Source organism: Etheostoma cragini, chromosome 17 (genome assembly GCF_013103735.1).
Source record: "Etheostoma cragini isolate CJK2018 chromosome 17, CSU_Ecrag_1.0, whole genome shotgun sequence".
In the NCBI taxonomy this organism is placed as follows: Eukaryota; Metazoa; Chordata; class Actinopteri; order Perciformes; family Percidae; genus Etheostoma; species Etheostoma cragini.
In genome coordinates, this window is record NC_048423.1 from 5,328,556 (window position 1) to 5,343,423 (window position 14,868).

Genomic DNA, 14,868 nt, shown 5'->3' on the forward strand with positions numbered 1-14,868 from the left:
AACAACTTGCTTGTATTTTCTGTCTAATTTAATTGATTCCCTGTTTTAATTTTTACTTCTGTTTGTCTCTTTCTTGGTTTCTGTCTTTGATACGGTCATTCTTTCGCACTCTTTCGATCCTTCCATATGTCCACATGTCACATACACATGCAGTACATACGTAAGAGATAGAGAGACCCCAGTGAGTCCCGTCTGGCTGCCAGCAGTAATCTGCCATCAGAGTCAGTTTGCTAATTGGATAATGTGGTGCAGAGGAGGCACTCAGCAAACCAGGGAATCCCCTCATCACACTGACTGGTGAGTGTTTGCACCATTTGGATCTAAAAGAATATTCCACCACATTTTATTTTTCTATTTGAAAAAAAGTATTTAGTGACTTTAAGATAAATCAGAAATAATAGTACAACAGTAGTAGTAATAGTTGTATGAATAGCATTATTCAAATAGGTGTAGTAGTAGAAGCATTAGTATTACAGGTAGTAGCCTTGGTAGAAATGCAAATTGTTAAATTTTGCACCACTAAATCACAATATCGTCTGACTTTTAAAGCGTACTCCAATGAATTATCATTGCACTCCTGTAACGTTGTCCTTCTCACCAATGAATTAATCAAACTTTAGTTCCAAAGCACATTTAAAAACAACCAGGTTGACCAAAGTGCTGTACATTGACATAAAACAATAAATAGACAAATACAACATAAAGTTCTCATGCCGGATTAAAAGCCAAGAAATAAAAAAGAAATCAAATGCAGCTGAACCAGAGATTATGTCTATTTCATTCTACACCTACCACAAACTGTACATGATGGTTTGGCACTTGCAGTCAGTGGAGTATTCAGATCCTTTACTTAAGTAAGGATACCAATACCACACTATGACAATACATCATAATGTCAATGTTTTACTATTGTACATGATTCTTGATTAACATCACTGCTGCATTAATGTGTATGTTGCATTTTACTGCAATAGATATTTAAGGTTGAGCTACATTTTAACTTGTGTATACACTGTTGGAGAGTTTTTCTATGAGATCATCATATGTGTGTAGCATTGTTGTCCTGTGAGAACCACGTATCTCTAAAAAGTCAACGTTTCACAGAATAACAGCCCTGTTTTCAGTTTTGAGACGATGCATATTCCAGCTGACGTCTTTCTTTAGGTAAAGAAGTAGAAGATTTTTCTCAACAGATAAAAGAACACCACATCCTTCAGTTTGTGACAAACATGTACATTCACCAAATTTGGATAGGAAAAAAAGTAAATGAAAATGTGTAGTCTGAAAATGATCTAAAGCCGGCAGATAAATGTTTTGGAGTGAAGAAAATGCAACATTTTCATCTGAGATGAAGTAGAGTAGAAGCACAATGTTGCACAAACTGTAAATACCCAAAGTACCTTGAATTTATACTTATGTAAAGTACATGGGTAAATGCATTTAGTTACATTTCACCACTGCTTGCAGGTGACCGGCTAAATAGACAATGCACAGAGAACAGAATGGCGAATAGTGGGGGACTAATGGGCCTCTTTTTTTGACCTCATTGACCCCCAATCCAGCCATGACAAGCTGGGTATAGAAGTCTAGAACCTTTTGAGTAAAGACATTCTGTTTTCTTGTTCTCTGTGTTGTCCTGCATACAGAGGTGAAGCGCCCTGTTCCCCATCTATAGGAACGTTTTTCTTCCTACATTCCATCAACATAATAATGCTGATGTTTCCTCCATCAGCTTCCTCTTCCTGCAGGGATCTGTGTCCAATCACTGCTGTCAATTAGAGCAGTTCCTTCTCCCCTGGACTTCTGCGTAATCTACTTTCTCTCTGGACTGATCACATTAGGGTTCAGATGGTGCCGTCATGGTTAAGGAGAGGGAGGAAGGGGAGGAGAGGGGAGGTCATCTGCTGACTGGTAGGAGGTTATCAAAGACCCGGGAAGGCCAGAGATGCTGTTGTCATGACGTTGTGGTGAGTAAAGTTTGTGATCATCATCGGGTACTCAACCACAAACGCAAGCAAAACTGAATCATAGTTTTCAAAGGACCTTTTTTCATGTTTTTCATCATATATCTCAAATTCCTTTTTAAAGTTTTCAAATATGATATTTATTACTGTGAACACAAAAAAATAACCAAAAATGTTAGCAAAAACCTGTTGTTGTTTGTTTGTAATTTAAATGAGCTGAACCTTTTAAGTTGAACCAAACCAAATTAAATCTGTGCTACATTTTACTATAAAGTCTCTAGTAAATCAGGTCTAAAAACGAATGATGAATATTTCTGAAATGGACAATACATTAAACTATCAACATTGCATTAATTGACTGAATTGATTGTTTGCCACTTGGGGACAAAAAGCTATAAATTCTGTTGCCAAAATGGAAAATTGCCCCCCCCTTATTTGACTGTGCAGGCGAAATGTTTGATGTGACTTTTGATAAATTGGGATACTTCTTGTGCCATTTGGGTTTCTTTTTCAACCAAAACCCAACCAACAGCCCCTGCTCTTCTCCAATTATTATAGACTTGACATTAAAAAGACAAAATCAGGGCACCACTGAGGTACAGAGAGACATCTTATAAGATACTAATAGGGGAAACACTCTTTATCTGTTTAATGTAACACCACTATTATTTTTTTGTTCTGGATGGATGGATGGATGGATGGATAGATGGATGGATGGATGGATGGATGGATGGAGCACCGACCAACGTCATGGTTAATTCACTGTGCCATTCCAGCAGAGGATTCAGAGTCATCAGGGACACTGTGGGTGGATTTAAAAACACTTCAGTCCTGTGTGGTTTTCTTTTGTAAAAGCCCAGCACAACCCGAAACATAAAAACCTTGTCTGTAACTTCCTCTAAAATAATGTATCTCCAGTCAAACATCGACTGGAGAGATGGAAAGCGGATTTAGTTTGAGACTGGAAAGGGGTAAATGGTCTCTAGTCATGGGCTAAAACAAGGCACAGTGGTGATTGTTACATGTACACAGTTAAATATTAATTTGTTTGAGGAACTGGAAAAAAGTTTGGCAGTGAAGAAGGTTTGCGGTTCAAGGATCTGATTCGGGTGTGTTGGAGCCATGCTTCACGTAAAAACAGAATATAAAAAGACAACATCTACAACACAACACAAAAAAATCCCAGAGCTAGAGCAGGAAAATAGAAATCCATACCAAATACACATGTACAAGAGGGCAAATGTACAAGTGTGCAAGGGTTCAAGGATTGCAGTCAGAGTGTTATGTGTTATTACAAGCATAACAATACCACTAGGGATGTAGGAGACCTGGCATCTCTTGGTTCTCCTAATGTGTGCCCTGAAACGACATCCTGAAGGCAAGTTAGTACTTCAGGAGCGTATGGTCCTGGCAGTCCAATATCACAGTAGCCCTTCGAAGGACCTGCCTGGCATGAATGTCCAAGATCTAGGCCAAACACCTCCCTAAAAGCTTGATGGGCATTTCAACAAGACTTCCAAGTCTATTCTTATCGGACAGATTTAGATATCCAAGCAATAATACAAAAGGTTCAAACAGATTTCAATGAGACAACTATAAACTACTATAATACTATACTGAAGAAACAACCTTTCCGTAGGGGTTTTTCTAAATGAATACATTCCCCAAAAGTAAACAGTGGACCATTCCAGGTTTGGTTTAAGATCTTTTTGTTAGCATGACAAAGAGAGCCTTCCAAATTCACGATCTCTCCACAGCACAATCATTAGTATATGTACTTAAGAAAATCAACATAATAAGTTACTGTATGCCATTTTTTCTTTGCATCTTCATGCATTTTAGACATTTTGAGGCTTTACACATTATGTTAAGCCTATTTTACCAGTTCTGTTGAGTGGCCCTTGATTAACTCTTGAGTTGTAACTTCTCAGATCTTTCTCCCTTCTTGGTTTCCTGCAGCAGCTGACCTGCACTGTGATTGGAGAAGAGCCCAGGGGAAATAATCAGATGAGTCAAAGCCATCAACCCTGGCACAAAACTTCCTACGATTAATTAGAAGAAAAAGAAGAAAAAAAAGCTTCCCACTAATTTCACCATAGGCCTGTTTGGTTCCAACCATGAGCAAAACCATGATGACGGAAGCAGCGAACTGACGTCTGAGGTCCTGATCGAATCTGATGTCCCCTCGTGCTCCATGGGAAACATCCAGGTGTATAAAACGGGAGCAGAGCTGTAGGCGAACAGAAAGAGAGTCAAGAAACATCGGGTCAACAGAGTGGAGATACAACAACGGCTCCAGATCAGGACTTTGGACAGCGCAGCGGACAGAACAAAAAGCAGGCAACTTTCTCTAGACCACATGTAAGATTTTATATTAACATAAACATTATTTTAGAGTTTCTTTAAATGGTGCGTTCTCGGCGGTCTCCATGGTTGGTCATTTTGAACTTGCTGATGGTGATTTTGTTCTTTTTGCGCGCTCCAGCCAGGTTTGGGAAAAATCTTTCCATATAACCGAATATTGAGTTTTACGTCGAATAAATTGCTCTTTGTATTGTAAGCAGCAGCTCGACACATTAAATGTGGTTTGTGGTCTATGTTGGTAACAGAATTGCAGCCTCCCCGCACTGTAATAAGATGTTCAGTACTTGCTGGTGTTGGCGTTGTGCGTAATTACGCATTAGATATATTTTGGGAAATTAATCAAAAATATGGGGAATGGGACGTTTCTATGGGTAGAAGCTCAATAACCAACAATTTGGTTACTGGTCTCTGCAGGGGCAACAGTGCGTCCCTGGTATGTAAAGATATGTGTTGTCCTTGCCAGCCGTGCGTAATACGCATTAGGTTCTACTGCTTTCTGTTTCTCACCATTAGCTTACATGAGCGATTTATAAATAAAAAAACAATGTCCAAACAGGTCTTCGTGGCTAAAGTACTCTTCTATCAATTATTTGCACCGAGCAATTAACTACTTCGACTTGACTGTTCCCCGTTAGTTTAAGATGATTAGCTAATAAAACCCAAGTTTTAATGAGTAAAATATATATTAACCTACATGAGCCCGGCCAACTGGTGGGAAAAGACCTCAGCGTTGTCGTCGGGTTAGAGTGAGAATAACCCATTGTCGTTTCCATCCTCAGGTGTAAAGCGATGTTACAACGGACCGGCCCCCAGCTGCTGTTCCTTATAGCCCTGTGCAGTGTGCTGTACTCCCGGACTCTGAGTCTGCCATACACATCCATGAGGTGAGAGAAATCTGAATTATTTCCATCTAAAGCTGCTAAAAAGGGAAACAATCCAGCGCTGTATGATTATACCTGTTGATGCAATCTGAAAACGTGTCTCCGGACTCCTGCTCAGGTTTATTCGCCGTAACATCATACCCGATGCCCACTAGACTATTGCAATACCTTCCGAATTGTAAATTGTGCGCGTTTATTCGAGATTGTTCTATCCTTATTGGTGTTTTTATGTAACAAATGTAACTTAATTTCTCTCTTCTTTGGTGCTGTGCAGACCGACGAGACACGCAGACGGTCTGTTCACCAGCGGATACAGCAAACTGCTCGGACAGCTTTCAGCGCGGAGGTACCTGGAGTCCCTGATCGGAAAACGGGTCAGGTAGGTAACCTCCCGGTCCACAGAGTCCGGACACAGGAGAGCTGGCCGGCAGAGGATGAGGATCAATTTCGCTTTTTATTTAGTAGCTCATTTGTCAAATTGTAATTTGGATTTTAGTACGATTTTTGACTATTTCAAATATATTTTTACTTGACAGCTTTTCTTAAAGTCAAGATATAGCCAAAACCAGGTATGAAGGCTTTATAATCTGTTTTGTTACCCTGTTAAACCTGGTCGAAATAGAAAACCAGATATCAAAACCTGCTTTCAAATGTACGAAAAATTCTTTCTATTTTTTATTAAAGAAAAAATGGGAAAGCCAGCCTCTTCCTGATGCATTCTTGGCCCACTTAAAAAAAACATTATATGTTCACGTCCTCATCACTTTAACAGCCAAAGCCGAGGGACTTCTTGCACTGGAGATTTTACGGTTCAATACTTGACAGTAAAAAAACAGAGTGCAAATAAGATGTAAATGTAGTAGAAGTCTGAAGTTTCAGCAAGTCAGCTTAAATTCTTTGTGTAATTTCTACTTAGAGTATAATGATGTATATGGAGAATGTATCAGGGTTTGTTTTCATACAGAAGTTAACTCACACAAATTGAAAGAAAACACCCATTTGAAAAGCACTGTCCTTGTAGACACCACTTGACTGTTGATTATATTTCCCGAATTACATCAACAGCATCCTTAAATTCCTTTAGTTATAGAAACAAGTAAAATCCAAATGAAGTAGATGAAAGTTCTTTGAAAGATTTTGATATCTCTTGTCAAAACGTTTTCCAACTTTTACATCAGGGGAAATCTTTGGCAAAAAAATATCTTATTTCACTATTTTATGAAGAGAGAGGGGATTTTTTGGGAAATGTTGACCCTAATGTTGACCCCATTTGAACAACAGAGGACCGACTGACATTTACAATGAAAAGACCCGACCTGCTTGATGATGCATTTTGTAATTGACTAAACATTTTTAAAGGTTAATTTATGCCATTACCGCTTCATTACGTGCTTGTTATACAGCCAGAAGGGATTCACACACACACACACACACACACACACACACACACACTGACTTTACATTGGAACCTGCTGCCCTCTGAACTGTGGTGACGCTCTAACACCATTATCACCATTAATTATACTCTTTGTTTCTTTCATGGTCTCTTTTCTCTCCAGTGACGAGCTGATGGAGGAGCCAGTAAAGCGCCACTCAGATGCCATTTTTACAGACAACTACAGCCGCTTCCGCAAACAGATGGCCGTCAAGAAGTACCTGAATTCAGTCCTAACAGGGAAGAGAAGGTAGGTATCAGCCCTCCCTACGTTAGTCTGTACATCTATGTATCATTCTCTCCCTGAAGGTGACTGTAACATAAATATTATTATGAGTTAGTGAAAGCAGCTGAAAACAATTAATCTTTGGCATTGCTGACAACACCATACCTTCTTATTTAAGTCAAACCTGAATCTTTCAAGCTTAGTTTTTTTTCTCCATAACAGTTTGAGTTTATTCATTGCTTGTCTTTCAGGTTTAGTTTTCTGACAAAAGAGCATGCACATAAAACGTTATTTAACAGCTAACATGGGATTTTCATCACTATATGATGAACTAATGATGAAAAAGACAAGAAAGCCACAATTTCAGATCCAAAACAACACAAAATCTAATCATCTGACCATGGCACCGAGACCACGGCAAATCTACAATTCTTTAAGGCACCTGGCTTGAAAAAATAAACAGACAGTTAAAACACTACCAACTTTGCTGAATATGTAAGTTTGCATATTTCAAACAGAAAGTAAACTCACATTTCTTCATACATTAATAATACAAGTGTAGTCACATAAAATAGAACAACAGTACAAGAAATGATAACTAAAGTCATTGGAACAAGATACAGTAATTTTAAAAACAACAACTTGCAGGTGTTCTGTTAAATTTTCCATCATGTTTTGTCTGATTGTGCCTTAGAAATTCACACTTCTGTATTAAAAAAAATCTCACACAATAAAACTATTCATATTTATTGACTTTTTACACACAGCCTAGAAGATCCTGGAAACAGCGACCTGGAGGAGTCCAGGGACGAACCCAACAACTTCCAGGAGAGCTACGATGACATCAACGTAGATCACCTCCTAAACAACTTTAATCTGGTAGGAATACACACACACACACACACACACACACACACACATACGCACACACACACGCACACACAAACACACACACACACACCCACCGACACACACACCTGACCTTAACCTTCACAAATACAGAATATGCCTAACCCCAAACAAAACCGCAATTAAACCTAATTCATATTTTAACCCTAAACATCTCAAACATAATATGTGGACATTAATGCGTTGAGCATGCACCAATATTTTACACTCACACACTTAAAGATACATGACTTTTGCAGCAAATCTATGAACAAGTAGAAGAAGGGAAATAAAGTCAATAACCATCTTATCTGTCCATTTTGTTCTGTTTTTGCAGCCACTTTGAGGAGGGCCCTCTGCTCGAGTGAAAACCTCAAGTCATCCTCATGTAACGGCTCATTCCAAAACCAACACCGTATTAACTCGACATTCAACTCAGCCAATGATGATGTGTTCTCCAATGTGGTTATCTATCTATTTATCCACACAGTTAATGTTTACATTGTATATATACAATATATATACTAAACTATATAGACTCTTCAGGCAGCACTGGGCAAAATGCGTGTCCATTTGCAGTTTGATCAATCAGCATTTATACAGCAACTGGCAACAGTTAAACAGAAGTACCACTTTTACTCTCTTTGTAAGACCACTGTTGTTCCATTAACCTTCAATGGAACAATTTTTGTCCTAACAACCTTTTAAAGAAACTACTGTCCTATTCAAGTTGAGCGAAATTTGTCCCATCAACTTTCAATTAAAAATTTGACCCATTGAATGTCAATAGAACATCATTTACTTTCATTAGTGTACCTTTTCCACTGGTTTTCAGTGGATCTACTGTAACTTTAGCTTTAAGTGGACAATGTTTGTTCAGATAACGTTGAATGGAAAATACGTCTGTTTGAATCCTCATGAATTTTCACTCACAAACATGTTCCATTAACTTTCAATGGATAACGTTTCCAACTTATCTTCAGTGGAACGCCAGAACATTTGACTTTGAGTATCACTGCTTAAATTTAAGTGGGACAAACTGTAACTCATTTACATTTAGCAAGAACACTATAACATGGAATTCAATGGAACATTTGTCACATTTTGTTTCAAGATTAAACTTTTAATGGAACCATTTTACTGAGTAACTGTTTAATGGGACTTCTGCCCTATTACACTTGAGTGACTTTCAATAGAAAAACATCCCCATTTAAATTCCTTTAAGTGACCACCGCTTTTGAAACATCTGTGTGATTGACTTTTGACTCACTTTACTAACCAGTATTTCCATTAACTTTCAATATAGCACTTGAACGGTTAATCTTCAATGGGACACTAGCACCGTTAGCCTTCAGTGAAATCACTGATTTATATAGATTGCAGTAATATTTATCCCATTTGGTTTCAAGATACCTGTTGTCCTGTTAACTTTCAATGGAAATATTTCTCCCAATAAAGTTTTACGGAACAACTGTTACGTTGAATTCAAGTAAAATTCATCCCGTTAACTTTCAGTTGAAGATTTGACCTGTTGAACGGCATTGGAACATATATGTTCTCATTTGTCTATTTTGTTTTTAGTCTAACTACTATCCCGTAAGCTTTCAGAGAAACATTTGTCCAATTAACTCTAAATGAAACATCTGATTGGATTCTGATTAATGTTCGCTAACCAATAGTTCCATCATCTTTCAGTAGAGAACTCTAGCACCATCGGCTTTCAGTGGAATCACTGCTTTGTAGAAATTCAGTTGGCCCTTTTACCTACAATAGCACAATGGTTGCATAAAATTACAATTTAAACTCACAACTCAAAATTTGAAGTTTTCCCACAGATTTATAGTTCTATTACACATGGGACAATGCATTGGGAAGTTGTATCATCTGTTGTTTTAAATTCAGATTAACAGTTGTCGCATTTCTTTCCAATGGTGCAATCATGAATTATGTGCTGACGGAATGCTTTAGAGAATCAAATATGGTCATTTAATGATAAAAAAGAAGATACGGGATCAAGAGCAAGAGGAACACACGAACGGACACAGATGCATTTAATCACTTTGTACTATTCAATATGTAGAGCAAATACATTATAACTGAGAATAGACCTGCCTTTAGCACATATAGTGATGTACACCACTCACCAAATAAAATATATTGTTTTATTTTTCAAAGCTGAGTCTTTTTGTCTGACTGATTGTTTGCCGATTGGTGTTTTATGAAATGAGTTTCATTGGTGTGGGTTTTTTGAGGAATAACATGTAGAATTTAAGCTGATAGTTGATACTTTGTGCTTTTGGCAGTTTTACTTCTTGAACGCATCAAAAGATAAAACAGATTTAAGTAGGTTCTCAACATTTATGAAATTTATGTTTGGGTGTTTACAGGAGAATGCCAATTTCAAATTTATACAAACATATCAACTGCTACTATGTAGGCTATATTTATTCTAATTGGTTCAACATGCATTACTTGTTTTAAAAAAAAACATTGTTGTCCCAGGTCAGCTAATTATAGTTTCTAAAAGAGAAAGCCATGACTTTGATCATATAGACAGATGTGACATCTTGACATATATGGCTATGAAGCAGCAAGCGACCTTCACTTCTTCCCCATGGGGGTCAGATGATTGACTTGAGGTTCAGTAACACTGACATGAAAGCACTGAGTGTGTTTCTTTTCCCTTAAAATGCCTCCTTGTTTCCTCTTTGGCATATGAACAAATTTGAGCGCCGCCATCTTGCCAGCTCTCCCATTAAAGTAGGTTAGAGATCTCCTGGGAAGCTTTGTCTGAGAATAGTATCATATCACATCACATTCATAAAGAGACAGACTAGTGAACATTAATGACCGACAAAAATGTGAATGTGTTTTTCAGAGGATCCTGTTGAGTGTTGTATAAACCAATAATATTATTGAAATAGTTGTATAGGCAGTGGCCGTACATGTTTCAAATCCCTTTTGAAACAGTTTTTTTAATTAGTTGTGCCAGTAGATGATTTGTCGTGCTGTTTCCAACTCAGAAATAATAAAGATTTGAGTAAACCTTTTTGTGATGGACTCTTGGAGAAAAAAAATGTGAAGGGAGAAGAAAAAATGAGCTGTAGGAAACACAACAAAGGGATTGTGTGTCTGAATGGACAGCACAACAACTTCAGCACCCTGGACAGCAACACTCTGCCAGGAGTTGGATATTGGCTTAGTTTGTTCACAGGTTAGTTCCTTTTTCTCCCAACTGTTTTCTTTTATTCAAATCGATTTTGTATGACGTTGAGTTAACAACTTAAAGTTCAAGACTTTCTGAAACACTTCCAGGAACCTGAACCAGGACCAGTGAAAAACAATGCGTGATAATGTTTAAGCTCACCAGGTCTGCAGATGACATAATTGCTGTCAAACCTGCTGCCTTTAAAGGAAAGCTCAAATCAACTGGGGAGTGGGGTGGAAGGCGGTTGCTGTGAAGTTGCAATACTAAATGCTGTCTCCTCAAAACAAGCTGACACGGGGGAGTGTTAAAAACAAGAAACAGAGATTAAGAGGTTAGTCAGCAGATTTGTTCCTCCCTCCCAACATCTCTCAGTATCATCTTTCGGTGTATTTCGTCAGGTTGTCATTTCTACTGATGAAACACTAAGTCCAGACTTTTAAGTGCAATGTTTTTCTGTCTTCAGATGTTAAAGCACTGAAAAGCTGTGACAGAAATGTAATTTAGTAATGTTAAGGATAAGACAAATTAACAAAACGGCTTAAAGTTATGGTCAGCTTCAAGTTAGAATTGGATTTGGAACCTGAATCTGTGCATTTCCAATTAAAGGATACATCTGGTGATTTCTATATTTACATTACAAATCCCACGAAAATAGAAAAAATAACTGGGACATCTTTCTTTAGTACCACGAATAAAACTGCTATCATTTAGTTACAGTCTATCATACACAAACTTCCCCAGTAAATACTCACTAGTGCACCAAATTTCCCAAAGAGAGAGTGTGAGAGAGAGAAAGAGAGAGAGCAAGAGAGAGAGAGAGAGGGAGAGAGCAATAAGATGAACCTAGGCTTTACTTCAACACAATGTGATCAACATGACACAATGTGGTACGATATTATACAATCAGCATATCCAGAGAACACCAAACGGAGCTAATGATAAATAGTTAGTAAGCAGCTATGATGAGGCCCTGATTTTGATTTGATCTTGGTGTCTGTAATTACACCGTCTTCATTCCTGACTGTGCAATGGAATGTTTTTTCTGTGGTACATCTGTGTTAATAAACATTGATCAGAACATGTACATTTTATTGACATAATCACATTGCAGCCTTCAAAGTCAGTATAATATCACACCTGTAATTCCCATTCAGCCAGCCTTCACAGTTTTAGTGAAAGCATGTCATTAGATGCTGCTAATGGACTGCAGGTTAGTTGTGTGATGTCTAAAGGTCTGAAAGTACCCATTTCTGTCATGTCATGTTTCACACCATTACCACACTTCTCAGTTTCCCAAATGTCAGTTTCTACAGCTCTGTTCTGTAATGGCTCCCATTTTAATAGGACGTTTTTATCAGAAACAGGTGATAAAAGATGTGCCAATGGACTTTTTACTTCTGCCCTGTTCTTAACATATTTGTGACATTACACATTGTTTTTCTTGGTTTCTGTCATTAATTGCTTTATGTCATCTCAGGGTGATTTCACCTCACTGGACCCCATATGCCTAAATGCAAAGTTTAGGTCATAATCTGTGACATTTACATAAAGGTCTGTTTTGCTGTTTGCTACTGCTATATTTGCTGTGATTCCGCAAATATGCAGTTCATGAGAGCTTTTTTCCCTTAGTTGCTCTAATGCTAAGTTTTTGGTGCCCTTTTCTGCAAAAAAGGACACTTTTTAGACATGAGGCACCTTGCGGCTTGTGTCACGAACTCACTCAAATTTAACACAAGATGGAGCTCTTTGGTTATTGTGAGATCTGTATTACGCATGCCAACCTACTTTAGCTATATGAAGGAAAAGAACCTTCAACAACTCTTGCAGATGTAGACATGTTGATGTTGCCACCTACTGGCATGTTAGTGCTGCAGCATTGTCTTTCTTTTACAGTTTTTTTTCAATTGCTTAAGCACTATTTTGAGAACACGGACCGTTTTTCAAAATTTCATATCCTTTGCAAAATGAAACACTCTTGCAAAAACTATACACTACTTTATAAAGAAAATACTTTGTTACCATATGAAACACAAGTTTCATTTGACTTAATTCAGTTTCAACCAGTCACATACTGCTGTTGCTAACTTAATACACTTTTAGCAATTCTACTTCTTAGTGATTAGAGTACTGCAAATTAAGTACACAGCAAAAGTGCAAATATACTAAAAGTTCACCAAACACTACACAAAGCCAATGCTGCAGATTGAGGAAAATTTAATTTATTGGTCTCCATACACCCAAATCAGTCTCCATGTCAACATGGAGAATGACAACAAAACATGTTGTCATGCTACTACAGTAGTGTGTACAACAGAGAAGCATAAGATACTGTATCCAGTAAAGGCTACAATTACAGAAAAAAAAAAAAATTCAGTTCAGAAAATACTAGACTTACCTGCTGATGATTGGTGTGTCTATGATAACAGTAAGGCTGATGTCTTGAAGATTTTTATGATATTCACCTTCTTAAACATCTGTAAACAACCCTTAAACAGATTAAACAAGGAGGCCAACTCTAAATGTTCTGGAGCGATGGAGGTCTACAGTAGATAATTTAAACAACATAGTTCAGATATTCAGCCCAAGACCGAATTTTCCTTTGGATCACATTGCTCACAGTGTGCTTGCTCTACAAAAAACAAAACAAAACAAACAATATATACACACTATGAACAGAAGCAATATAGACAGGGTGAGACAATAGTGCAGTGAAGAGTGCAAAGTATGCAGGAGTAAATTATAATTATGATAGTTATTAGTGCATTTATGAGGCCTAGCGCAAAGGGTGTTGGAACATATAATATTATGTTATAATTTAAGTATTGTATTAAAATATTAACAGTATAAACAGCTCTGAAATGATAAATTAATAGTAAGTAATAAGTGGAACCAGTAAACAGACTGATTAGAGACAGGGTTGCTAGGTTATTGCACAGGAATTGAACCTGGCACTGTGAGTCACAAGTCAGCTGTTCATCAGAGGGATGGCTTGTGGAAAGAAACTGTTCCTGAGTGCTCTGTGGCGCCTGCTAGAGGGGCGAATAGGTTGTGTCCTGGGTGAGATGGGTGTGCAGTGATGTTTCCTGCCCGTTTCCTGACTCTGGAAGTGTAGAGGTCATTTACCTGTAGGCCACTATCCCAAGGCATGTTAGAGTCCCAAAATTCAAAGTCATTAAATATAACAAACAATTGAAAAAAAAGCAATTCCAACCAGTTCGAATTCCGAATACCGAATTCATGCAACCAGGATTTCCTCCTCCAAATGACTCACTTCTAGTGTTTATGTTAACATGTAATTGCTCACTCTCTGTTGTGACTCACCGTGTTTGCAAGTGTCAAAATGGCAGCGGATATTTGACTCATAAATGTCATAAGCAATATTCTGCAGGGCTAGACTCATATCAGACAATCCTATAGATAGAAGCCAAGGTGTCACTCTGTGTGGATGACATACTTTGCTGATTCAGCATGAGCTCACATTGATTTCCCAGTTTGCAATCAGAGTGTGGTAAAAACAGTGTGGTTGTGATTTACCGGTGTGGTAAAACAGAACTAAGAGCCCACAGCCATGCTCACGGCTCTGTGGGGCTCTACTTCACCAAAAGCTAACCAAAAAAAAACTAAAGTAAAGTACAGCTGAGGCCAATGGAAATGTCATTTGTTTTGCAAGCATTAGTTCATTAATCAAAGTATTGGACAAAGTAAAAATGTTGATCTGGTGGTGGCGCAACATTAAAAGTCCGAGCAAGTTATCATTATAATCTCACTGCAGTATGTAATAAATGGAAAACGATGTGAATATTTACTTTGGATTCAATTAGGCTTTTCTTTGAAAGACATTGCAAGTTCCTGTATAATTATATATATACTGTATATATATATATATATATATATATATATAT

At 37.7% G+C, this 14,868-nt stretch overlaps 1 protein-coding gene and 1 long non-coding RNA gene across 2 annotated transcripts in view; both read left to right on the forward strand.

Moving 5' to 3' along the window:
• The first annotated feature begins 1,026 nt into the window (after window positions 1–1,026).
• LOC117960694 overlaps window positions 1,027–14,868 on the forward strand; it is an 18,250-nt gene continuing 4,408 nt past the window's right edge. Inside the window, exons 1-2 of the long non-coding RNA XR_004660205.1 lie at window positions 1,027–1,089; window positions 3,242–3,244. This is a non-coding gene — a long non-coding RNA (uncharacterized LOC117960694). The remainder of the gene's footprint in view (window positions 1,090–3,241; window positions 3,245–14,868) is intronic.
• On the forward strand, window positions 4,069–9,937 carry vip (vasoactive intestinal peptide). The gene is made up of 6 exons (XM_034898802.1): window positions 4,069–4,325; window positions 5,108–5,212; window positions 5,484–5,588; window positions 6,769–6,894; window positions 7,638–7,749; window positions 8,096–9,937. Coding segments are annotated over exons 1-6 (459 nt in total). The 5' UTR covers window positions 4,069–4,323; the 3' UTR covers window positions 8,105–9,937.

Coding starts and splice junctions, on each gene's coding strand:
- vip (XM_034898802.1), top strand. Junction 5,213..5,483: donor CTGCCATACACATCCATGAG/GTGAGAGAAATC, acceptor GGTGCTGTGCAG/ACCGACGAGACACGCAGACG. Junction 5,589..6,768: donor CTGATCGGAAAACGGGTCAG/GTAGGTAACCTC, acceptor TTTTCTCTCCAG/TGACGAGCTGATGGAGGAGC.